Source organism: Meleagris gallopavo, chromosome 13 (assembly GCF_905368555.1).
Source record: "Meleagris gallopavo chromosome 13, MGAL_WU_HG_1.1, whole genome shotgun sequence".
NCBI classification, from domain to species: domain Eukaryota; kingdom Metazoa; phylum Chordata; class Aves; order Galliformes; family Phasianidae; genus Meleagris; species Meleagris gallopavo.
In genome coordinates, this window is record NC_139416.1 from 1799361 (window position 1) to 1823387 (window position 24027).

The window sequence follows — 24027 nt, forward strand, 5'->3', positions numbered from 1 at the left end:
GAGCAGCCAAGCTTTCTGCTAGGTGTTAAAGTCAAGCAGCATGCCAGAGACAGAAGCACAACATACAAAGCAGAAAATTGGGCCAGCTTAACGCCGATTTCTAAGATTTCTGTCATGATAAATAAACTGATAAAGCCAAGTACATGAAGGATCTGAAAGAACTCATAAATGGTTGCTGAGAATACGCTGAACTGTGTAGATTCAAAACCCTCTTCTAAACTCTGGTGTTTCAAAAAAAAAAAAAAAAAAGAAAAGAAAAAAAAAGGAACAAGCAGAACCGATTCACTTTTGGCCAGGTTCAGAGAGGTCCTTATATAAAGGAAGCACACAGATCTAAGGGCAGCTTAAGAAGTGCACAACTCTGCTCAGCACGTTTTCTACCAGATAAAGAAGTGCTATCAACGGAAGTAACATACCCCAACAGGCCAGTCCCACTGTGATCATTAGTTTGCTGGGAACAGCATACCCTGCTGCCAGTGCATGCAAGCCATCTCAGCAGGGAAGAGGAAATGAGGGGTAGAGTTTTGAGATGATACAGAGCTTGTGAGAACATGGAAAGGCAAATCAACATGCAAAAGTGAGAAGGAAGCCCTCAGTCTGGGCAGCAGCTTCTCTGGTGTGCAAGACACAGAACAGAGCAATGCCATGCCTGAGAGCAAAGGGCCCACGATACTTAATCGGGATGATCCTTCTCTCAGGTCTTTAGTATGACAGCAAACAGCTGAGGCATCGGACCCTTGGAAGGGAAGGCAGGAGCAGCTCTGACTCACCTGGTTGTTAGATGATCTTGGCGACTGGTTCACATCCCTGGAGATAAAGAGAGAGAAATGGGAACTGAATTATGTCAGTTAACTGCTCTGATTATCACAAGCGCCCAAACAGATCACGAACTTCACAGGTTACTTTAGATTTCATACCCTGCTCAAACTCCTGTTTTGCCTAGTATAATGTGAGTGCAACAGGGAGGCAAGGAAGTCCCAGTCTCCACTGCTCTGTGCCTCCATCATTTGCAGTATTCACAGGCCCTTAAGCCCCTCACAGACTGGTCCCTTCACAGGGCTGCTTTCAACACCCAGCAGATTTGAGCCAAGTCTGAATGGGGGCTGTTAAAAAAGAACAATACAGTCTTGTCCAAGTTCAAAGGCAGGGAAGGCTTTGCCAAAGAGCTTTTGAAGGTCTCCCAATATTTCAGAAAGAAAAACCCCAGTACTCATTTGTGAAACAGAGGATTAATGAATTTCAAAACATAGTTCTAACGATTCCAGTTCTGAAAGTGAAGAAATCTTCAGAAAAAAACTACCAGAAGGGAAGTACACATTTGCATCCATTCAGCACCTTTAAAAAGGCCGAGGCAGGAGAAATGAAAAGCATTTCTGGGTGTCACAGTGAAGGACCACAGCCAGAAACTTAATGTCACGAGCTATCTTTTTTTGCAATCTGCACAGCAAGGGCTCCAAACCGGGGAGCCAAGAGAGCACAAGAGGAGAAAAGCCCCTTGCAGAAGCTGTGCTACTTTCCCCTCATTAACACAGACAGGTTGCTCTAATTTCTTATGGGCAACTCTTTCCAGTCATCAATTTTCACTTGCAAGACATTCATACGGGCATGTTCAAAAACACACAAAAGCAGCAAGCAGGTAACAAAGGATAGATGTTGTTGAACAGGGGCACTGTGCCAGCGTTCAAAAGCCAACCAGAAATCAAGGCCATATTAAGCTACAGTCAGTGTCTCAGTTCCAGTGAAGCTGGCAAACACATCCCCACCAACATACAATTCTATGATTTACCTACCATAAATTTCTCTGCTACATTTTGGACTCTGAGTAGTGCAGAACCTCCTCCCACATCCCTATGTGAACCCAGCGTCTGTGCAGCCAGCAATGCTTTCTGTGGGGTTGCTCCTATTTGCAAAACAGGGCCGGGAGCTCCTGGCCACGGCCCAGTCTCAGAGCCTAGCCTTGCTGCTAATAGCTCTGTCAGGCCCTGCACAGCTGGTCCCACAGCCATCTGTACCCTGGCAAGCCCAGCATACCCGTCATCTTTCTTGCCCTTCCGCTTTAGCTTTGGGGAAGCCCGAGGGGATGCCTTGGCTTTCCAGTCCTTCACAGGCAGCCTCTGCGTAGATGTTTTGGCACCAAATCCACCTGATGTAGAAGCCAAACTTGCAACTTCATCATCGTGGTCACTATGAAGGAATAGCAAGGGAGAGGACATCACTTGCAGTACCGTACGCGGTCAGCCTGCACTAAAAGGAGGGGAGTTCACACTGCTCTGCATCCACACACATCCAGGGTCACTCAGCTAAGGATGCCTGTCACCTTCATCTCTAACACACAGACCTCTGCAGAGGCCACTCCATTTTCATCCAGGCCTGCTCAGGCAGAGCTCCAGTGACAGGACTTGAAGGGTCTCTGCATTACTGAGAGCTGCTGTTCAGGCAGAGTGGCTGCTGGTGCTTCTTCTTGCTGCATGCACACAGTAGCATAGAAGCCCTGGGATGCAACCACGGACCCAGCAGGGAACCCAAGCATAGCACACCCTTAGAGCTTAACAAAGAGAGCACTTGATGCAGTAAGTATTGCAGGAACACAGGAGAATCGGGTTGAGCCTAGGAACTGGGAGATGCTCAGTGCTTGGAGTCTTTCAGCTGCTGACAAGCCACACAACATATACTCTGAACTGAAGAGTGGATTGTGAATGAACTCACAGCTGTCGAATGGCTCTGAGCTCACCAGGCACACTGAACATGCCCACAGAGCTCCAGGGTGGCTCATGAGGGAGTAAAGATGGCAAAAACGAGAAACTAACTCCTAAGATACCTTCCCTACCTTATCTAAAGCAAAGGATTTGGGAACAGGTCCCTTAATGGAGTTGCACTGGTAATTAAACCAAGCTTGGTCCCTGCTCTTAGGAGCAGTAAAGCCAAACCCTGCCCTCCAGAATGTCAGCTGGACAATGTCCAGAGGTCAGTCACGATCAGCTGAAGGCACCAGAACATTATGGAAGTTGGAAGGCACACACACTGAATCAGGAGACAAAGCGAAGACATTCACCCCACACGTGAAGGCTTGCTGGGGACAGAAGCACGAATGCAGCCTGAACAGAGTCCATGCAGGGCGAGAGAGGGGGCTGAGCACTCTTGTACCTTTGTTCTGCACTAGCATCCTGGCTGTCATGCTGCAGAAGGTGGTAGCTGTGTCGATGATAGGAAGAGCTCTTGTGTTTTTCTTCAACCTCATCCCTTGGGCTAGAGGAAAAAAATATATATATATACCATCATGAAAGTGTCTTTCAGCTTGGTTATTTGCTTACTCCACTTCCCATGGGAGATGCTGACAGAAGATCTAAAATTAAATAAAAAAACCCAACACAAAACAAACTGATCTGCACAAATGCAGAGAGCAGCAAGTGCTATGTGCAGGTACTAATTTCTCCAAGTCTTTCAGTTCTTGCAACACTGAACTCGGTCTGGAGTTTTGAAAGCAAATTGCATCTCCACCTAAGCCATAAAGTAGGTCTATTTGAATTCAGCATGGATCTTCAAACAGAAGTGAGTGCTTATCACTTGAACATAGGCTGATGGTTTGACTGAGCAGGTGCCAACCTTGGTGCTCAGTTTCTCATGCTGCAGGCAGCAGCAGTCTAGAGATACTCTGGAGTCACCTCACTGTCCCAGTCCCACTAGAAGATGAGGACACTAATTCTGCAATGAATCCTAGCACTGCTGCTAGCATAATGGTTTGCTCCCTGTGAGCAGGTCTATGTGATGCTGCCCCATTCTGCCTGCTCAGCAGAGATGACATCATGCATTTCCTCACTTCTGAAGTACTTTATTTATAATGCTAGCTGCAGAAAGCCAATCATAGAAGAGAGATAAAGTAACCTATAATCAATCTGCCAATTATGTGCTAATTGACTTGAGATGAATTTAGCTTGAACTGGCTTTCTTTCCAGAAGCAGAGTACTAAAAAAGTAAAAATTCCAGCTGAAGTCTCTATTCAAGGTGAACACGAAGGCCAGTAAAACAGACCTCACCTTCTTAGCAGATACTCTTTGTGCTTAAAAGGGTCAAAGAGCACAAACTGATAGATTTGGTCTAGGAAATGCAGGATTTGGCCTATACAGACCAGGCACAAAGAATAGTTGAATCATCAGATTTTTTAAAGAAAAGAAGGGATGGAAAACTCTTTAACGTGAGACTTTTTCATCAAGTTAGCAGCTTGCAAAGCACAAAGAAACCATCCTAAGCAAGACACATCTGAGTGATTACCTGTCTGCCATGCTGTTCCTGGTTTCTCTGGTTATGTCAGGAGCTGCTGGCCATGGCTGACTCACAACACTGTCCGAAGATGCATTTTCCTGAGTTAAAGCAGTCTCCAGTAACGATGGAGCATTCAGTCTGTCCACCTCCACTGGAGGCATGTCCAAAGAGTGGTGGCTGTGCTCTGAATTGTGCCGGTTCCTCGGAGACAGCAAATGCAAGGCTGAGGCTGCAGAGGCCATACTGTCTGCGTGATGACTGGGCTCCAGCACTTCTGCAGACAGTGCGGACGGAGCAGCTGCAAAGCTCCGCTGCAAGGTCTCAGAAGCAATCTCAGGGATATCCTGGGACATGGCTGTGGAAGCAGAGGAAATGACATCCGGCGAACGCTCACGGGTGGGAGAAGCCTGAGGCACCACCAAGGGCTCCACTTCCTGCAGCTCCAGCGCTAGAGAGGAGTTCCCTGGTGTGACCTGAATTCAGAAATTAAACAAGAGACTTCAGGGTAACGCAGAGACACCCCAAGAAATGCCCGTGTCTTACACTGGCATCCGCCTCTGGAAAACGCCAGCTGTATCCCTTCTGCATGTGATCCCTGTGCTTCCACTGTTGAGCAGATGGAGAAGGGCCCCAGCACTTGTAATGAGACTGCATGCTACCACCTCCATTTGTTCCCCCCTCTGACTTTCCAGTGCAAAAGCAGCATGTTTTTTCTCTAATAACTACAAGCATAAAAACATTTACCGACCCTTCAGCATCAAACTCTCCTCCAAACATCACTCTCCTTGACTTGCATGCAAGGCAGCACAGAACCAGACCCGCGATGTCAATTGTCTCTCAGCTATGCTCACAACACACTTAAGCCACTGCTAGTTTGAATATATAGAAAAGGTAATGCTGGAGAACAATTTCAGGTTGTACAGCCCACAGAGAAGGAAGAAACAACATTTTCAGCTTACTGGAACAGGTGCCTTTGGTGTCAGCTTGTCAGGAAGGCCTGGGATAAGAACGGAATGGCTCCTAGGACTGGTTTGGAGGCTGCTGCTACTGCTGCTGAGTGTGAGGCTGGTGTCCAGCTGCATCTTGGGGCTCACAGTCAAGTCTTCTGATGGCCTGAAAAGAACAGAGACACAAACAAATCAAGCAGGCCAATATTACAATACATCTCATCAAATGCTCGTGGTGAGGAGATTGGTCCACAGGACAACAGAGGAGCACATTTTCAATTTTCCCCACCACAAATTTCACTGGTGTCCTGCAAGCCTTCCTCCCTTCCACTGAGATCAGCTACTCCCTGTCCACTAACAGCTGCATCTCCCAGTCACCATACAGCCCTCAAAATCAAGTGGAAACGAGAAATAGAAAGGCTTCGTAATCTCCTAGAATTCGAGGGATTCTGTGAGAAAAGGGGTTTGTTACATCTTTGGTTCATGCTGTACAGTGTTTAGAAAGAAACAGGACACACGATAGCTTCTTGTCCTTTTTCAGCCCCCAGAATTAAAATCTTCCCCTGTTATGCAGCCCAACACACCTCAACAGTAGGAACATTTTCCTAGCAGTCCCAATTATCAGCCTGCTCCTCAGTGGCTGCAGTGTTCTCTTACCCGTAAACAACGACAGCCCTTTGGGAGAAGCATGTAAAGCAACAAAACTGAGAAGCAAGAAAAGAATCCCTGTGAGCACAAGTTAATCACTGTTGTAAGCCCCTTGGAAGACAACAGGCATGCTCCAAGCTGCACCAGAGATACAAGCAGTTGCTCATACAGGGACTTTGAGACTCGGGCCAGTTTCCAACTCTGGTTACAACCAGCTCTCCAATAGGACACACCACAGCTCTGCTCCATGCTGAAGAACAATATTGGTTCAGCTGCAAATATATTATTTAATACATGCTCTATTTACCTGGACATAGAGGCATCTGTGACAGAAGTGCTGCTCATGGCTGTGACTGCAGTCAGGGAACTGACACTGCTGCCCGGAGATACAGTGATCTGTAAGAGAATATACAGAAGTGAAACACAACAGAAGAATCCAACAGCAGTGCTTAAGCTGAGAACGCTGGCTTCAGAAGAACTTGTAAAGACACTCTGGCAAAGATGCAAAAGAAAATAATAATCATGACTTATAGAGCTGGGGAGCTTAGGGGCAGGTCAGAAGCCAGCCCCAATACATCCTTATCACATGAACCATGACTGCTTTTAGAGGTATTGCTCCCCCTAATCAGAATTGGCATTCTGCAGGGCTCAGCACTAGATCACCATTCTGTTTTCCACCAGAAGTAGAACTCTCAAATTCATCTTGTGAGCTGGTCAGCAGCACAGACCACAGTGGGATATGCAGGCCTTGAGAAATACCTACAGAGAAACCAACATAAGCACACAACTCAGCTGTGAGAATCTGTTTGGCCAGGCTTCTTACTCTTCACACTGCTTGTGGCAGAGCACAGAGATGAAGCTGAACTCAAGGTTGTGCCTGCACTACGAGGCTCCCTGGCACCATCACTTCAGCAATCTTTCCACACTCTCAGGACATGTTTGCTTTGGGAAGGCACATACATAACTTCTGCACACAACAACTTTGCTAGTATCAACAAAATCTTCATGAGGATTTGATTTTATTCTTCATTCCCTAGGTTGTCAGTAGGGGTGGCTCAATCTCACTGGTCAGCTCAACACTAATTTCGTTTCTGCACATCTCCATGGGCTGCTCCAGTACACGTACACAGTGACAACCACACACTCCTCCCCTGCAAGTGGAAACCCTGCCCTCAGATGTGCATGCAGCTCACAAGCACCTTCCCCCTTGTCTGTAAGAACCATACCAGCATGGCAAAAAACAGCTGCCAGTCCATTTCTCATGGGAAGACAAAGAAGGCACAAACAGTGCAGATTCTCACCAATGGAATCCCTGCCTTATCATTACATTGCAGATCAATATACTTAAAGATGTGCTTTTAAACACACTAAACACTACTGATGCTTGCTTATGGCTCTTCACCCAGACACTTCACTACCCTTCCCAAAGATCAGCAAATCCCAGCTAATGCCTCACATGCTTCCCAAAACCACAGTCCCTGAACAAGTACAGAAGCACTGCCTCCCACACAAGTTAAGGCCTGCTGTGCCAGATTCAAAACACTCCCTGAGCTACCAGATCACTGATTTGCAGATCTTAGGCAGAAGATGTTCCAGTCCCACTTACCTACCTGATCACATTAGACATGCATTCCCACAGGACCCTGTCAGACAGGATGTATCAGCACAAGCTGATAGGGCTTTTCTGCCATTAGACCTACATCACAACCCCAAACAATGTGTGTAAACCAGCAAGAGTAGTTTCTCAGAATAGATAGTTATTTAGCACACACATTTCTACACAACACAGTTACACCAGCTGTTATACAGCTAAAGGTTCCTGTGTTTAATCTGCCTGAGTCATTACTGCCTAGAAAACATTCCCAAAAGTACCAAAATCCACACTTTCACTACCCCTATGAGTGCTAAAGTCTGGTTACCTGTTGGAGAGATGTACTTGGTGTCATGAATGCATCTGGAGTCATCAGTTTAGGCTTGGCATCATTTGAGAGTGACAGGAAGTCTGCTGGTACAGGCAGATCAGCGATACGGCGCAAGTCTGGTTGAGAGCCGTGCACAGATCCTTTTTCAGATCCCAGCCCTTCTGTGCCTAGATCAGCTATGTGATCTGGAAAGGCTTCCAAGAGATAAACAAACATCAGCTTGCAGGAACTTCCCTCAATAGCTAAAGTTTTAACTCCACAAAGTAAGAACTTATGCCATTGCCAGCCATACTGGATTCCAAAAAACTAAACAGAAACCCTGCAACGTGCTGATCAAAGCTAACAGCAAGGTGAACTTTCTGTTCTGATTATTTCTTATGTGCTAGAGTGGACGTTATCAGGCTTTGATAATACAAGGTACTACCCTCCTTTCTCCTCTGAATGCAGCAGCATTCGTTTTAACAGACCCAGCAGGAAATGAAGAACACTACACAGCCCAGCCCCTTCCACCCCCAAAGCTCTGCTGTCACTGTGATTCCCTCCCTCTGACACAAAACAAATGTCATGTTTCTGGCACCAGCACCTGATCACCTAGGAAAGCAAAACCAAGTGTGCAAAAAGCTTTAGCACTCCTACCCTAACATATCTTGTGCTCCACACTCTCACTAGGCTCCAATCAAGTGGTCTGCTAAGCTACACTGAGAATCTTTCATGCAGTGACACCACTACTACGAAGAGGCACCCAAAGCTGCCAGTAGCCTACCAACACCCTCTTGCTGTTTCCCACTAGCCCCCTCTCAAAAACACTCACCAAATTCTTCGTGAGAGCCATGGGAAGGCACAGATGCACCCATGTCAGGACTATGGAGAGGCTGGAATCTAATCTGCACATCTTGTAGTGCTCTGGAGAAAAAAAAAAAAAAAAAAAAAAAAAAAAAAAAAAAAAAAAGGCATCCCTGATTAGTTTACGAGTCATCAAAAAAAGTTCAAGCCTTAGAAAAAACTTCTGTTAATGAAACTGACACCCTTGGAACACACACTGGTATTTTCTGCCTGTGATGAAAGCAGAAGCTGACCCCCATTCAGCTGTATCATCCAGTTCTGGCACCCAGAGCACACAGAGGTGTTTCCCAGCCACAGCACCACGCTGGGCTGTTTCCTGTGGGGACATACTAAATGCACCACAGCTAGAAGCTTCAAGAGGTTCAAGCAGTCTTTTCTCACGAGCAAAAGAAACTGGCAAGCAAACAGCAGTTCCTATAAGTCACTGTGGGATTAGGACCACTGTGGACAGCTGTCCATGACAGTTGCTCTACATACTCACTTGGTGTGCACACAGAAGAGTTTTATCAGCACGCCAGCTGCTGACTCAACAGCCCCTGCTCCCTGAGCACCTTCTGCAAAATAAGACAAAAGTAAAACGTGAAGTTGGATGGAAAATGCAAACTGCTACAAATCCCATCAGAGCAAAGAACCAAAAGAGCTTCATCAGTCCTCCACTTCAGAGGAAGATTCGTTTCTGTTAAGGGAAAACGTAGCCTACATCACTTTTACTTTTGTTCCTTTTACTTTCTAAAGTGAGAAGAATCAAATTTGCTCTGATCGAGTCAAATAAGCCTAAGGGAAGTAAGAAGTATATACCAGGTGGAGTTGGGGAAGATGAGGTCTGGAGCTACCAAGAATTTGCGCTGGCTGTTGACACGACTGCTTGGATGTATTTTAAGAGAGACACGCTATCCCACAGAAGTTCAGACTAGGTCATGACCCATCCTTCTGACTTTGAGTAACTGCAGCTATGAGAAGCCCTGCAAAAACCTCCCACCAGCTAGTACCAGTAATAATCAGCCAAGACATGAATCATTCTACTTGCTAAGAATGAACGCCAAGTAAAGGGATAACTCCCCATAATAAAAGCTAAATTAGGCATTCCTAGACAATTTGTCCTAATTATCTAACAGGGGGACCTGAAGCTTCATCCCTTCTACTCCTGACTTGCTAAAAGTATCAGTCATTTTTTCTCCTGTGTTTTAGAGTAACATGCTGCTAACACTGACAACATTAATTAACTAAAATTATGTAGAATAGGCATAGAGAAGTGTGTTGTACTGATAGCTCAGAAATCCCTCTAATATGAAATATGATGATGTTATTCAAAGCATCTTTTTGGGTTTTACTGATAAAAAGTAGAAGGTCAGGAACAAACTAAGAGCCAAAGAGAGGCAGCAATCAGGGAATGTTTGCAAGGAACAATCCTCCAAAGGACTCACTATCATAGGCATTGTATTCTTCTGGCTGTTACTACATCTTGTATCTCTCTCAGAAGCTTCTCCTCAAAAACAGACTTTCTTGTTCATTTCTGTTGTGAGAAGCTTTGTAGCTTGGGAAAACGCTTTCCATACACAATGGAAAAGAATCTCACCATCAACTCAGAGTGTATATTGTCCTCATATCCCCAAACAGCTCAGGCAGTACAATCCAGAAGCAACCAATTGGTTCTCAGACCACGTGCTCACACCTCTGATGTTTAGTTACACAGAGTTTACCAAGACAGGCAGTCACAGAAATATATCCTGATGGCTCTTTCAGAAATTCTTTTGCTGCTGTGAGCCTGTATGGAATTGTGCTGGAGAGACCCTACAACGACAGAGGTGGTTTCCCCTGTGTTCTGCTGGGACAAGGAAACCATACAACTGCAAAAGCAACACTGCCCTGATACTGAGCAGCTCATGTGGTATCTTAATGAAAGCATCACCTTGCACTCAAACCTGCACAGCCCTGTAATGATTTGATAGAACAGAAACATCTCTAGTGGCATTGTTGTGCAATAAGAGGCAATGGCTACGATCTGTAGGTTGGTTTTCCCAGGTTGAGTTTCTTTTGAAGAGGTGCAGCCCTAGGGCACCAGAGCACGGACAGAAATGTCATGTTTCAAGGCCTTCCACAAAGAACTGGGTAAAGCCAGAGCTGACTCAGCCTCAAGCAGCAGGTTGGACTGCAGACCTCCAGAGGTCTGCTGCAACCATCTGTATGGTGCTTCTCAGAAATTCTCTAGCTGTACAACACACCTCTCATACAGAGTAAAAGAAGACAGCAAGCCAGAATCAATCAGGACAGACAACCTGATCTCAGAGCAGCCAAACTCTCTCTTTGTCACCTACCTAAACTCAAGTTGTCATTTTCCTCTTCTGCTGGAAGCACTTCAGTGTGCCTTAACCGGCAGCGGCTCACTGCCTGAATGCCAAAGCTTAGGACTGGATGGGTTAGGAGAAACTCTGAGATAGAACTGAAATAAGCTTTGCCTTCATCTTGGTTCTGCATCAGCTCCATCACATACAAGACCTAGTAAAAGCAAAAACAGTATGTCACTGGGCTTTCAGAGCACAGCGTGTGTATGCTCATGTGGACATAAAGCCTAGAGCCTACATTTGGAAGCATGGGAGTAACACAAGGAATAAGGCCTGGGATGTTTAAATCTGTAAGAGCACACCCATGCTAGGCAACCACAATAAGCACGCTCTTATCTGAGTTAAGAGTTGATCAGGAACTCAATTCTGTTGTGCCAGACAAGTTCCTCCAAATAAGAACTTTACTTTGTAGTAAGAAATAATCCTTAAGGCTCCTCTGGATTAATCAGCCGAATTGCCACCATCTGTTATCTTATACTGAAATAGCTGAGGCCAACCTCTGTGCATTTTCAGTTATTAACATGCAAAGCCTTGACCTGGGCAGCAGAAAGTCACACAGAACATTTCTACTGCCACCATTACCCACACGGCCAGCAAGAAAATGAAATACCTACTTTTCTCTGCACATCGCTCAGTATCAGATACTCAGCAGAGAGATCCAAGCAGACTTTCAGGCTGGGAAGAATACTCATGGAGCTGAAGATGTCAGGAGAAAATCTGGATCCACAAACAAGACAGGAGAAGGCACAGAAAACAAGGTGTATTGGTACAACCACAACTACCATGCATTGGTCAAAATGAATCTTACGGTGTTTACAGTCACATTATTGTGCAACCACCCCCTAAAACAGAAGCATCACTGCTGAAAGTCAGTGCTGACATCAACTAAAGGGACAGCAAGAAGATCATAGAATAGCATCAAGTTATGAATTCCAAACATTTAAGTGGAAGACGATACTATGTCCTTAGGTAACTTATGCTACATTCATGGGAGGACAACAGACACAGATTTAAGAACATCCACAAATGCACAGGCATTGGATCTCCTGCAATATGAGATGGGAAAAAGTAGCACTCAGCTGTAAATCACATTCTCCTCATTCGAAGAGAATTCAGAAGTGGCCTTACATGTGCCTGTGATCACAGAAGCCACAATCTACTAGCAAAAAAGTCAAATCAAGGAATAGCACAAGCTGAGCAAAGGGAAGGCCTGCAGCAGCATTTGAACTTCTGGACCTATATGGCTCAGCAAATCAAATCAAAACTACACTTTACAGACCAAAGCAAGGATAACAGACCTCACTAATATGAATGTCTGTAAAAGGATCGACCTCCTCTGCTGCCACACCAAAGCCTGACAGCCTACCACAGCCCTGATGGCTTTCAACAGATATGTCACATCAGACAAAAAAAGGTTCTAACTGAGGCTAGAGCAGACCCCACTAAAATTAAAGGTCATCTCTGCAAAGTAAGGAGAGCTGGAAGTTGAGAGCTCTGGTAGGATGTAATGGCTCAAAGTAAAGCCAACCCTCCAGGGGAGGCAGCATACGAACGCCTACCGGACGGTCTGCAGGCAGGTCCAAGACACAGTGCACCACATCTTCAGTTCTCTGTTCTGATCTGCTCCTGTGATGAGAAACCTCCAGAAGGGAACCCTGCAGGCACAATACAGTTAAGTTCTCTTAAAGAAGACCTGGTCCTTGCAGCAGGCTATTTAACTGAAATATGTTTACAAGCAGCACATAGGTGGCTTTGCCCAACAGGAAAGCTCCCAGAAAATCTGTTTCTAATCTACCTTGGAAATCAGTATAGCTCTTGTAGCTCAAGAGCTGTGTATCTGTAAGTGTCTGAAGAAAGACAAAAAATAGCTTTTTTTTTTTTTTTTTTTTATATAACTGCAATAGGAATTTGAAAGACAACAGGCCAGGCAAAACCACAAACCAGAAAAGACTCACTGATTTAGATCTGTCCTTGCTTTCATGGAAGGCATTAGAATTAAGGTAACTTTAGGCTGTGCTTTGTCCACTCTACTTCTCCATCACTAGAAAACATAGTATGAAGAAGAGAGGACTTGCTCCAGTCACAAAGCTAAAGTCTACAAGTAGATGACAACTACAAGGAACAGCCCAACGTCAGCATTAGAAGATGTTACTGAACTTTGACACGCAAAGTAAAGGACTGGGGCCTTACTCTGGATCTTGTTTTTTGTGGTTGTCACAGAAGAGCAGGCAGGAAAGAGGCCTCCCATCATGTGGTTTCCACTCATGAAGACATCTAGGAAAGAATCAGAGAAAACATCAAGCATGCATGGAAAGGTAAATGAAGATGGTAAAATGTAGGCCCTGAACATGTTAACCTCTGACCAAAGGGAGCATCGAGTCAGCAGGCACTAAGTGTTACCAGCTTGTAGCTGTCTAGATGCTTAAATAAGAGACTGCAGCCATTGTTGGTGACCAGAACAACCAGAGAACACATGTGTTGCCCTTTGGCTTATCTTTACAAGGACACAATATATAAAAAGTCAACACTGAGCAACTTTCTGCACTGCAAAAAAGAGAGTAAGAGGTTGACTACAAGCACAGCCTGTGCAAAGCACAGAATTCAGCATTTCACAGACAGCTTTTTACTTCTTCCTAAGGTCACCAAACCAGATACGTGGTGATATCCCACACGTGATATCCAGTGACACAACACCACTACTCACTAACATACCACTTTACAAACATTCATGCTGTATTTTATTGTGTCCTGAGAATGATCACCCCATATAATCCTGCAACAAGAAAATTCTCAGAGAAAAAGCCAGCTCTGCTCTAAGTCCCTGTATTTTCTAGTTCTCCAGTTACCTCGGCTCATCTTGCCCCTCAATATAGATCTGCCAGAATTTGACAAAACCATCATGACTTGCTGTGGCCAATACAGTTCCATCTGGAGAAAGTGCTCCTTCACTCAGGTACTAAACCAAAAAGAGAAAAAAAAAAAAAAAGATTAAGGAAAGCAATTTTATAGCATTTCAGGGAGAAAGAATGCTCTTTTCAAACAGGAATGTGATTAACATGCTGACAGAACCAGAGATCAGACTGATTTCTAACACATACTTCACTACACAACACTTCAGAGAAAAACTGACTTTTCTTTTCAGTAATAATAATAATTAATAATCTACTTTTCCAAACAGCAAGTTAAACACCATGGATTATACGGATTATTCTGCTACTGTTTCCATCATTACTCATATTATGAGCAGAGCTCGCTTTGTTTTGGGATTTTCTGGCTTTTCACAAGCATGAATTACTTTCTTTTATCTGGGTGATATAATTAATTAGTCATTTTCCCTTTCAGGAAGTGAAATGGGATTCTTTCCAGTTGTACCTTTCACATTCAACATTATCACCTCCTGGATGCTCAGCTGTTGGGCTTAGTTTTCCCCTTCTCATCCAGCAACAAATAGCACTGTTAGGTTTTCCATTTACTGTGATATCCAAGAAAATAGTTGAAATACAGCCCAGGATGTCAAACAGGCCTTTGGAAGTACAAGTGAGTTTTTCAAAAGCCACTTGCAAAGCAAATGACTATAAATGCACCTTGGCTCATGAAACAGAGGTCACTTAGCAATGACGTGTGCACTTAATCACATAACCAGAAGGTTGTGGGTGACTGGGTGGATGGACAAGGAACTTTTCCCACAGCAAACTGCCTTAAGGACTCCAGCTCCAGACACAGCAAAACTCAAAGAGAGCCTAAATGATCTGTAGCAATCAGAATGTGACAGTAGTGAAGAAAATGAAGCAGAGCCATACCGTGCTGTGGCCTTTCACTACAATGAAGCCTTCTTTGATGTTAGGCACTTCCACTGGCCAGGATCTGTTGTTTGAGCGGATAATGTCCAAATCCCAGACCTCTGCCTGGAAATAACATACAGGTTTACTTCTACAAGTATTGGTCTCACACAGCCCAGGATTTCTTACATCTTTACCCAACATATCAGCCCCATGGAACTATGTGACACAACCCTTCCCCTCTCCCCCTTGGCCATTAGATGCTTTCCTGGCACTGCTCATGGCAGTTGCTGCTCATCCCTCTCCTGCCTACTGGCCAAGCCTGAACGAGGGAATGATGCCCCTGCCCCTCCACATTGTTTCTAGTGGTGTTCACTATTTGATGCTGAGCAAAACTTGCACTTTCCTTCCTTCCGAGCCCCTCAAAGATCAGCACAACCTCTCTTCAGAAGAGAGGAATCGTGCATCTCATTATGGGAGGATCCCCAGCACAGATGACTACGGAAGCCTTGACATCTCTAACCATTTACATGGGCTCCTTCCTCCATTAGATTCTTTCCCTCTCATAATAACACGAGATAATCTTCAAAAGCAACGTTTCCTTACCCTGTCCTCGTGCAGCAATGCCAGCGTTTGACTTCCCTCTTCACTGTTCTCTTCATTATCATCTGGGATGAAGGGGCACCAGATGATTCTTCGAGAGGTGTTCAGAGGGGTACCGTCAGGTCGTTTGATGTTCACCAAGATCTCCTCTCTGATCACCACAGTTAAGAAACATAGCTTTTTGGCTTTTCAGATTTGGGCCTCTGGTAAATACTACTAAACCTCACGTTTTTTGGATCATCGCTATTTAAATTAATCAATTAAAAGGACTGTGGTTTAAAAAAGAAATAGCAAGGCAAACCAGCTTTTCTTCACTGTAGAAGCAGTTAAGCTTACAAAAGCTAATAGATTCTGTTAATTTTCTCTCGCAGGCTGCAGATAGGAGCAGGATAAGCAAAAAAGCACATACTCCCATCTGAATGTGTTATCCACACAACTGCTGATGGACAGATTAAGTTATTTCAGCTGCCACTGCAGCAACAACGATACCACAGAGAGCCAGAAAAGCTACCACGTGGCCCCAGGCTGAGTGCTCTCGTCCATCCACACATCGGATCCATTTGGAACGAGTGGATACAATTAAAATGAAGAAGCTGCAACCTAACACACCATATCCTGGTGGATACTGGCACAGGTTGCCCAGAGAGATGGTGGATGCCCCATCCCTGAAGACATTCAAGGCCAGGCTGGACCTGGCTCTGGGCAACCTGATAGAGCTGTGGTGTCCCTGTTCATTGCAGGGTTGTTGGACTAGATGGCCACAGTAGGTGCTGCAACTCTGAGCTTGCATTCACATCTAATCATTACCCTACCACCGAGATGAAGCTTGTTTTGACAAGATACTGGATTTTGTCTTTCTCCATGGCCAGGCGCCAGACAAAGAGGTTGCCAGCCTCATCCAGGCACGCCAGCTGGTTGGAGTTGAGATGAGCAAAAGCCAGGTCTGCCACACCACCTGTGAATCCCTTCAGCAAGGTCCGCTCCGCAGTGCTGACGCTCAACACTCGCACCATAGCAGAGCCATTGCTGGCAGCTGCAGAAAAAACAGAGGGAAAAAGTCACTGTGTATCCGTGCAGTTCCCCTGCCTCTCTGTTTGTCATTCCCAGCACCCATCCTGCCATCAACTGCTCTCAATCTGCAGTACACTGAAAACCCATGGACATCACATTATCAAACGCCCTGAAGACCCAGGATGCATGCGAAAATATTCCCTGCATTTCTCAGCTTTGGTGCAGAAGGAGGAAATGGAAGCATCAAGAAGCACTTCCCCTGCCTTGCAAGGGGAATTCCCTATATCTTCTGCAGTGTTTCTTGAGCACAAAGTTTCTCGAGTCCTAAGTTGCTCTACCTAAGAAATAATCAACAGAAGTTCATTTCTCACAACTCTCAACACATTTTTTCCTCTAGAAAGATGTTTTCATTTAATGCAGTGCCTGAATTATTTTATTAATTTAGGTGATTACAAAGCCACCACATCTTCCAGATGGACCCCCAGAGAAAGCAAATTAACTTTAATTGCAACTTCATTTTTAGTAACTGGACAAAAGGAGTCACTGACAGACAGGTAGCTCAAATCATCTTCCATAAGGAGAACGCAAAAAGCATAATCATTCACCTGGAAAAGGCACTGAAAGGAGCATGCTTGAATGCATGCATATTCTAGCCAAAATTTTCAGCTTCCCCATTTCAGGTAAATGTTGTTATTATGCAGGCAGTCTTATGGGGACCACGTTGTTTCCAATTCCACCTAGCTGCCCAACACACTACTGCACACAAGTTTTAACACTTCAAAAAAGGGTAAGGCATTCTAAAAACCTAAAGTTGCTGCAGGATAACCTCAGCTGGGAAAAAAAACCACAAAAGTGGAGTAGTAGGTTTTGTAAAAGGCCAGACAAATGGATGGGGGCTACAACTAAGAAGAAAGAGACCAAAGAGCCCCAAACACTGTGTGGTTCTATGAGAGCAAAAAGAGCCTTGTAGATGTAAGTGCTCATTTGTTCCAGAAAGACTGTTTCACAAACTGTACCTGCATTGTTCTGCTTTTCTCTCCTACAAAACATGCTGCCTTTGCGTTGCTCTTTGCCTCCTCTAAATTTAGCCTTAAGCACAACTCTAAATTTATGGAAGCAAATCCATTACAAGCATCTACTCAAATTACCACGGGGCTGTTTCTGTGCAGAGAAGCTTGTTTGCTACAGAAACAGTTCATTAGATGAATATTGTGAACATCTACATACTGTCCAGTGAAACCTATTTCTACCCTCAGAAAGCTTCTCCTTCTCATTGCAAACTCTCCCACACCACCATCTCTTTCCTCCCCTGTACCTCCAAGTTTTACTCTTACTCCTGTTGCACCACACTGGTCAGGCACTGAAGAAGCATTTCACTTATAGTTACTTTCTTCTGATGCAAACTTTGCCTACTGTAAATATACACAGAGCAAAACAGCAAAAACAAGAAGGTACCTCACCTCTAATGGCATAAGCCAGGTAAGAGTTTGAAACAGCTATCAGATTGCCATTATAGTACTTCTGCTCCCAGTCATATCTAGCAACAGGCTGTATTTTCACCTGCTCAAGAAAAAAAAATATATGAGAAGAGTCTAGAATAAATTTTTCCTGGAACAAATTTGCCAAATACAATTTCCTCTTGGAAAGACCTCTAATGCTTAACAAGAAACTTTGAAGTAGCAGTTGCTAAGAAAAATTGCATATTGAATGCCAAGTACTAAAGTCCTGAACATTCAAAGTAATGAAGGCTGATGAATATTTACTTCCATTGCAAGAAGGAATGCGACTCACCAAATCTGTCATACTCAGAACAAGTGCTTACCCTTCAGCTACAACCAAGAGGCCTTTAGCTCCCTGTTGGCACTACATCTGGCTTCTCAGTTCTTGGAGACACTTTTGAAATACAAATCTATTTGCTGCATTGGCACTTGCTTTTTCCAAGAAACAGAATTCTGGTTTTATTTGAGCAATATCTCAGTGTTGTGGTTCCTCTGCAGCCCTGACCTGCTGGATGGAGCCTTCTGTAAGACTGGGGCTAGGGAGCTGCCAAGAGCAACCCTCCCTCTGTAGAAAAGAACTTCCAGCACAGAAACAATCATCAAAATAAATCTGTTCAGGGAAGAAGGGCACTTTCCCAGGAAAGCCCAGCTTAGATCGTGGAATCCCTCCTGAGAATGAGAATGCAACTTGGCCAGACTTTAGACTAACAGTAGCAATCAATCACAAGACACTGCTCCAGTTCTTTTCCCCTTGCTAAGCTCCCTGACAAACTCCTACAACACAGGAAAGAAGATAGGCATTTCTGTTTAAAATATCAAAACACTGAGCTGATGTGGCTGAAAAGAATAGACAGAATCATGCTCCCTCATGCTCCTTACCTTGTTACTCCCTCTGGCCTTACTGGTGATGCTGGAATCGCTGCTGGCCACTATTTCCACATCCTTTGCTGATATAACTATGCAAGTGGAGCTGTCGTCACCAGAAAGGCAGCTTTCGAGAAAAGCAAAGGGCAAAAAAAATTAGACTGGACTCCACAGGAAAAGCACAGAGGTCACATATTTGTTGTTCACAATGTTAACAGCAACACAGAAGGAGAATCAGTGCATCTAAGAGGTTTGACCTGAACGACTGAAAAGAGAAACTGCTTTCACTTAAGTCTCCCTGCTCTGTATGTCAGTTTGAGAAGAGCCAAACACTTGGCTTGTTCAGCTTCTCACAGACAATTAGCCTATTTGACTTGTGCACAGACCTATATTTGGTTAGAGCAGCCTTGACTACTGTCCAACATGAGGTGCAAATAAAGCAAAGCCAACGAGCTGAACTGCATCAGCAAAGCATGCTGCTCACGCATCTCATAAAACCTTTCCTCACAACTACAAAGAGAAAACCCAAATAAAAGATATTTACATGAGTTCTGATGTAAGGAAGAGACACTGCATGAAGCCAAGCTTTACACTAGACTGACATATGACAGCAGTTCTGGATTTGCATTTACTCTGATTACTCTTTACAAAGAGCAAATCTGCACTGCTCTACACACATGTTCTTTACATGTAAGCAGTAAAAGCATTAATGCTGTCCAAAATACACCAATGCACGTGCAGAGCTCAGCAGAGCTGGGCAGACATCTAGCTCAAGGAGTAGCTTTTCTATTTTAAATAATGGGGAGAGAAGAACACTTTGACAAGTGCACAGTCTTTACTGCAAACTGGCTTAAGTTACCTCTCAGGTAACGCAGATGCCTGCAAGAATCCAGCTGGAGTTCTACATGCAAATGCAGATGCTGGCTTTCCCTGCAGCCTTGCTAATTTACCTCCATCCTGACTCAAGTGTCAGTATGCAACCAGTTTTGCTCTCCTCTCTAAACAGCCCTGCTGAGTTCTTCAGTTCCTGCACAGCACAGCAGTCAGGCTCAGTGCATCAGCACCCCCAGAGCTCTGACCAGCAGCACTGACTCACAGCTGTCAGCTGAGCTCAATGTAAAACTCGCTCAGATTCCCAGCACGCTCACCCAGGCCCACCACCAGTAATTTTTCACTGCTTCTTACCCACTCTCAGCCTTTCTTCAACACTTACATGACTTGCTTCTCCTGCACAGCTCCCAGAGAAATGCTGCGGTGCACTGGTTTTCCCAGTGAAGGTCCATCTCCAGCCACGAGGGGATCAGGCACCAGCAGCCCATTCAGGTCTCCATTATAGGAACTTGACGGTCTCTGGTTCTCATTCACTGAACCTAGGAAAAAGCACAACCAACCATGCACAGGAGCCATCTAAAAGAAATAGTGCTGCATGAAATACACTCCCTCCACATGTTTTCAGTCAGATTCTACTGATCTATCAGGTAGAACGTACTGAGTTGGCTGGGAAAAGGAAGGTCTCCCATCTAAGGAACTTATATAAAAAGCTGAAGTCACAATGCTTGTCTTACATGAGGAATCCCAGCAGACCAGAGAGACCAATAAATGGGAATGAGGAGTTTATGAGGTTCAAGGAGGTAACGTTCTTGTATCAGAAAGGCAGGGACAACAGTTCAGATTTACTGAATCTCATATTTACATTCCATGCCAAAGGGTTCTTGATATGTTATTTCCAGTGTGTTCTCACTCTTCAGAGATCTCTGCAGTCCAGAAGTACATACAGCAGCACATACAGCACTTGGGGTTGGCTGGAAATAATGCTTTCCAAAACCATTCTCTAAGATGTGACCTTAAAGGCCAGAGCTGTTCAAGCAACTGAGCTACAAAACCATGCAGCTGTGCCTATGGGATTCCCACAGCTTTCCCTTGGTTTACTCAGCACATGGAAACTCACAGCACTCAAGTTTAGGACAAAGCAACCGCTTATTCAGAGCTTCACCTCTGCTTTGAGGGGTGCATGTGTCCTGCCTTCATACCTTTGGCCAAGGGCAAGTTGCCTGGTGGCCTCCACGTCCCCTGAATAGCTGACCATCCTCACAGGAGAGCAAGCTCACTCCACCAGTGCCTACATGCGATTGCACAGAAGTCAAAGCCACCTGTCTTGGAAACATTCATGCTGAAAAACTGAAATCCCACGTCCTGTTGCCAGGTAACGAGTGCTGCAAAGCTCCTGTGAGATGGCAGCTGAGCCCCACTGCTGCTGCCACACATAACACACCTAAACCAGGGGCAGGAGGTGGCTCCCTGGAAAGCAAGGCAAGCTTCCTATTACCAAACAGCCTGAATGGCATTAATGCATCAGCACGAGCACTGATGCCTACAGACATAACTGCAGCTATTACTCACTTGCTAGAAGAATATTTAAAACTTGCCTGCTGATGAAGAACAAGGTCAATAAATCAACAACTATGCTATGGACACAGCAAGCCCATGCAGCTCTGGGGCAGCCCAGCACTGAGATGCCTGGGCACAACATCTCAGTTTACCTGTCCTGTGAATAGGGCAGCAGCACAGCCATGCAGCATGAGGTCACAAATACAGCCCTGTAACCAGCCAGCACACCCATGCTGCACTTCCTGTTGCAGATGAGGACTGTTAAAGCACATTGGTAGGTGCAATAAGCTTTCATCAGCTGCAGTTTATCCTTTGCAGCCAAAAGCAAGAAAGTAATCACTACAGAAAAGCATCCAGGCCAACAGAGAAAGATGATACATGTTTTGCTCTATTTGCAGCAACAGGAATGGCTCACGTCAGTGTTTATGGACAGCAGAGTGGTGACATCAGCTCCGGAGAAAGGGAAGAAGAAAACGCTCCCCAGAGGCTGGTGGGCACCACAGTGGGACACTGAAGCTGGGGAATTAGCTGGTGTTTAGCCCCTTGCCCTGCCCTAGTGGGAGCCAGGCCAGCACAACCCTGAAGGCACAAGAAAAGGGAAGAGACTCGGTGTTCAGTAGGTACGTGAACAAAAACAAACGCCAACGCCAAAACTTAGAGAAGTCTGTGTCACAAGAGACTGCTCAGAGCTGCCTGCAGCTAGCATGGCAAAACATCATTGCGGTAATAGCCTTGGAAAGCAGCCACACTCCATGCGACATCAAAATGTGTAAGTGAAACTTAAACAGAACCAGAAAGTGGAAGTAGATTAAGTGGTAGCGATTTTTGAATCGCTCGTGAAATAAAGAGTTCCCCATCACCACACTGAGTTCTCCTTTTGGAGCAGAGAGCCCTTGGGAAGGAAAAATGTATTTTTTTATAGTAAAAGAAATACAATTTTGGGTCACCTACGTGTTCCAGAAACAAGAGAAACTTCAAACAATTAGCTTTCTATGGCTAATAATGAAACTGGATGAGGGGGAATATTGTCCCCCTCTGCTCTGCACTCATGAGGTCCCATGTGGATTACGGTGTCCAAGCCTGGGGCCCCCAGCACAGCTCAAGAAGGATGTGGAGCTGCTGGAGCAGGAGCAGAGACCACGAAGACTCTCATAGGACTGCAGCAGTTCTCCTATGAAGAAAGGCAAAGGAAGCTGGGCTTGTTTATACTGGAGAAGGCTCTGGGGAGACTTCAATGCATCCTTCATATACTTAAAAGGAATTCAGAAAAAAAGATAGAAGTGACTTCTTACATAGTCTGATAGTTGCAGGACAAGGGAGAATGCATGGCTTCAAACTAAAAGAAGGAAGATGTAGGCTAGATGTTAGGAAGAAATTATTTACTCAGAGAGAGATGGGACCCTGGCACTGCTGCTGCTGTGGGTGCTCCATTGCTGGTGGTGTTCAGGGCCATGGATGGGGCTTTGGACACTTGGGCTATGGGAAACTTTCAGGTCCCTTCCAACCCAGCCGTTCTATGAAGCTGCCTTTCTGTAGATTTGCTCTATCACTGTCCCACCTCACCCCACACCAACCTCCAGGCCTTGTGGCTGCACAAAGGCAGCATGAGCAGTGGCTGCTCTGGAGCTCAGTCACAGGATCATCGAGGTTGAAAAAGAGCTCTCAGATCCCCAACCCCACCGTGCCCACGTTTCTCAGTGCCACATCCCCACAGCTCTGGGACACCTCCAGAGACGGGGACTCCCACACCTAACTCGAGGCCATCACTCTCCCCCTATCGCTGTTACCGAAGAGCAGAGGCTGAACCCCTCCCCACATCCTCCCGTCAAGGCTGCAGCTCCACGCGCACCTCTTCTCCACACTGAGACCCACCCCGTTCCCTCAGCCGCTCCCACAGGACCGCACTCAGACCCCTCACAGCTCCGCTCCCTTTATCTGGACACGCTCCAGAGCCTCCTCGTCTTTCTCTCAGCTTTGGGCCCAGCTCTCAGCACAGCACTGAGGCGCAGCCCCGGCACCGCCTGCTTCAGCTCCGTACCCCCAACCCAGCCCCGGGCTACGAGAATACGGGCCGAGCGGAGCCCCACCCGTGGGGCCTCGGGCCGCGCTCACCCCGCTCGGGCCGAGCCCACAGCCGGACCCCGCGCCGCCGCTCACCTCCCGGCCGGTCCAGCTTGAGGATGTCCCGCAGGTGCTGCGTGGCGTCCTCGATGTCGATGCTGTTGGAGGAGGCCATAGGGCCCGGCCCGCTTCCCGCCCCGCCGCACCGTCCCGACCCGCCGCCCACGCTTCCGCCTCCGGTCCGCTGCCGGAGACGCTCCGAAGGGAAACAGCCGCCAGGTCAACGAGTTCCGGGCGCGGTGAGGGCGGGGCGAATATCGGCACCGCCCCGGCAGGGCGGCTTCTGTGGGGGTAGAACCGCTCCACGGGCGGATCTATGCGGTGTCCTCCGCTCCAGCCTCACGCCGAGCTCAGGGTGGGCGTTAGGAGCGATTGCTTCTCCCACAAGCGATGAGGCAGTGGCACAACTGGCCATGGAGGTGGAGAGTCCCCAGCCATGGAGGTGTCCCAGCGCCGTGGGGATGCGGCACTGAGGGACGTGGGCAGTGGGCACGGTGGGGGTGGGGATCTGAGAGGTGTTTTCCAGCCCTTAATGAAGCCCTCGGAAATGTTGGTCGGATGGTTTCTTGAGGTTTGCACGTAAAGGAGCTGTGATTCTGCTCACGTGCCAACTCGGATGCAGGAAGGATCAATTTATTCAGTTCCTCCAGTAGGGAAACGCCGCCACCTCCAGGGGGACAGAGACGACAGCCAACCACACGCAATACTGTCAGCCAGCCGCATACAAACTGAAGGGCGCTATGGGATGGACCTGAGTCACAGAATGGCCCGGGTTGGAAGGGACCTCAAGGGTCACGAAG

The 24027-nt window shown here is 46.1% G+C and overlaps 1 protein-coding gene across 1 annotated transcript in view; it reads right to left on the reverse strand.

Moving 5' to 3' along the window:
• Positions 1-23421, reverse strand: part of EDC4 (enhancer of mRNA decapping 4) — a 30384-nt gene extending 6963 nt beyond the window's left edge. Inside the window, exons 1-21 of the mRNA XM_085234656.1 lie at positions 23264-23421; positions 19932-20088; positions 18734-18845; positions 17816-17915; positions 16188-16377; positions 15348-15495; positions 14763-14867; positions 13809-13918; positions 13153-13236; positions 12522-12617; positions 11577-11679; positions 10936-11116; positions 9102-9174; positions 8589-8680; positions 7775-7971; positions 6163-6251; positions 5220-5373; positions 4270-4733; positions 3145-3246; positions 2032-2184; positions 771-807 (exon numbers count right to left, since the gene is read on the reverse strand). Of these exons, the coding sequence (XP_085090782.1) occupies positions 771-807; positions 2032-2184; positions 3145-3246; positions 4270-4733; positions 5220-5373; positions 6163-6251; positions 7775-7971; positions 8589-8680; positions 9102-9174; positions 10936-11116; positions 11577-11679; positions 12522-12617; positions 13153-13236; positions 13809-13918; positions 14763-14867; positions 15348-15495; positions 16188-16377; positions 17816-17915; positions 18734-18845; positions 19932-20088; positions 23264-23342 (2826 nt within the window). The 5' untranslated portion in view covers positions 23343-23421. The remainder of the gene's footprint in view (positions 1-770; positions 808-2031; positions 2185-3144; positions 3247-4269; positions 4734-5219; positions 5374-6162; positions 6252-7774; positions 7972-8588; positions 8681-9101; positions 9175-10935; positions 11117-11576; positions 11680-12521; positions 12618-13152; positions 13237-13808; positions 13919-14762; positions 14868-15347; positions 15496-16187; positions 16378-17815; positions 17916-18733; positions 18846-19931; positions 20089-23263) is intronic.
• Between the last annotated feature and the right edge of the window lie 606 nt (positions 23422-24027).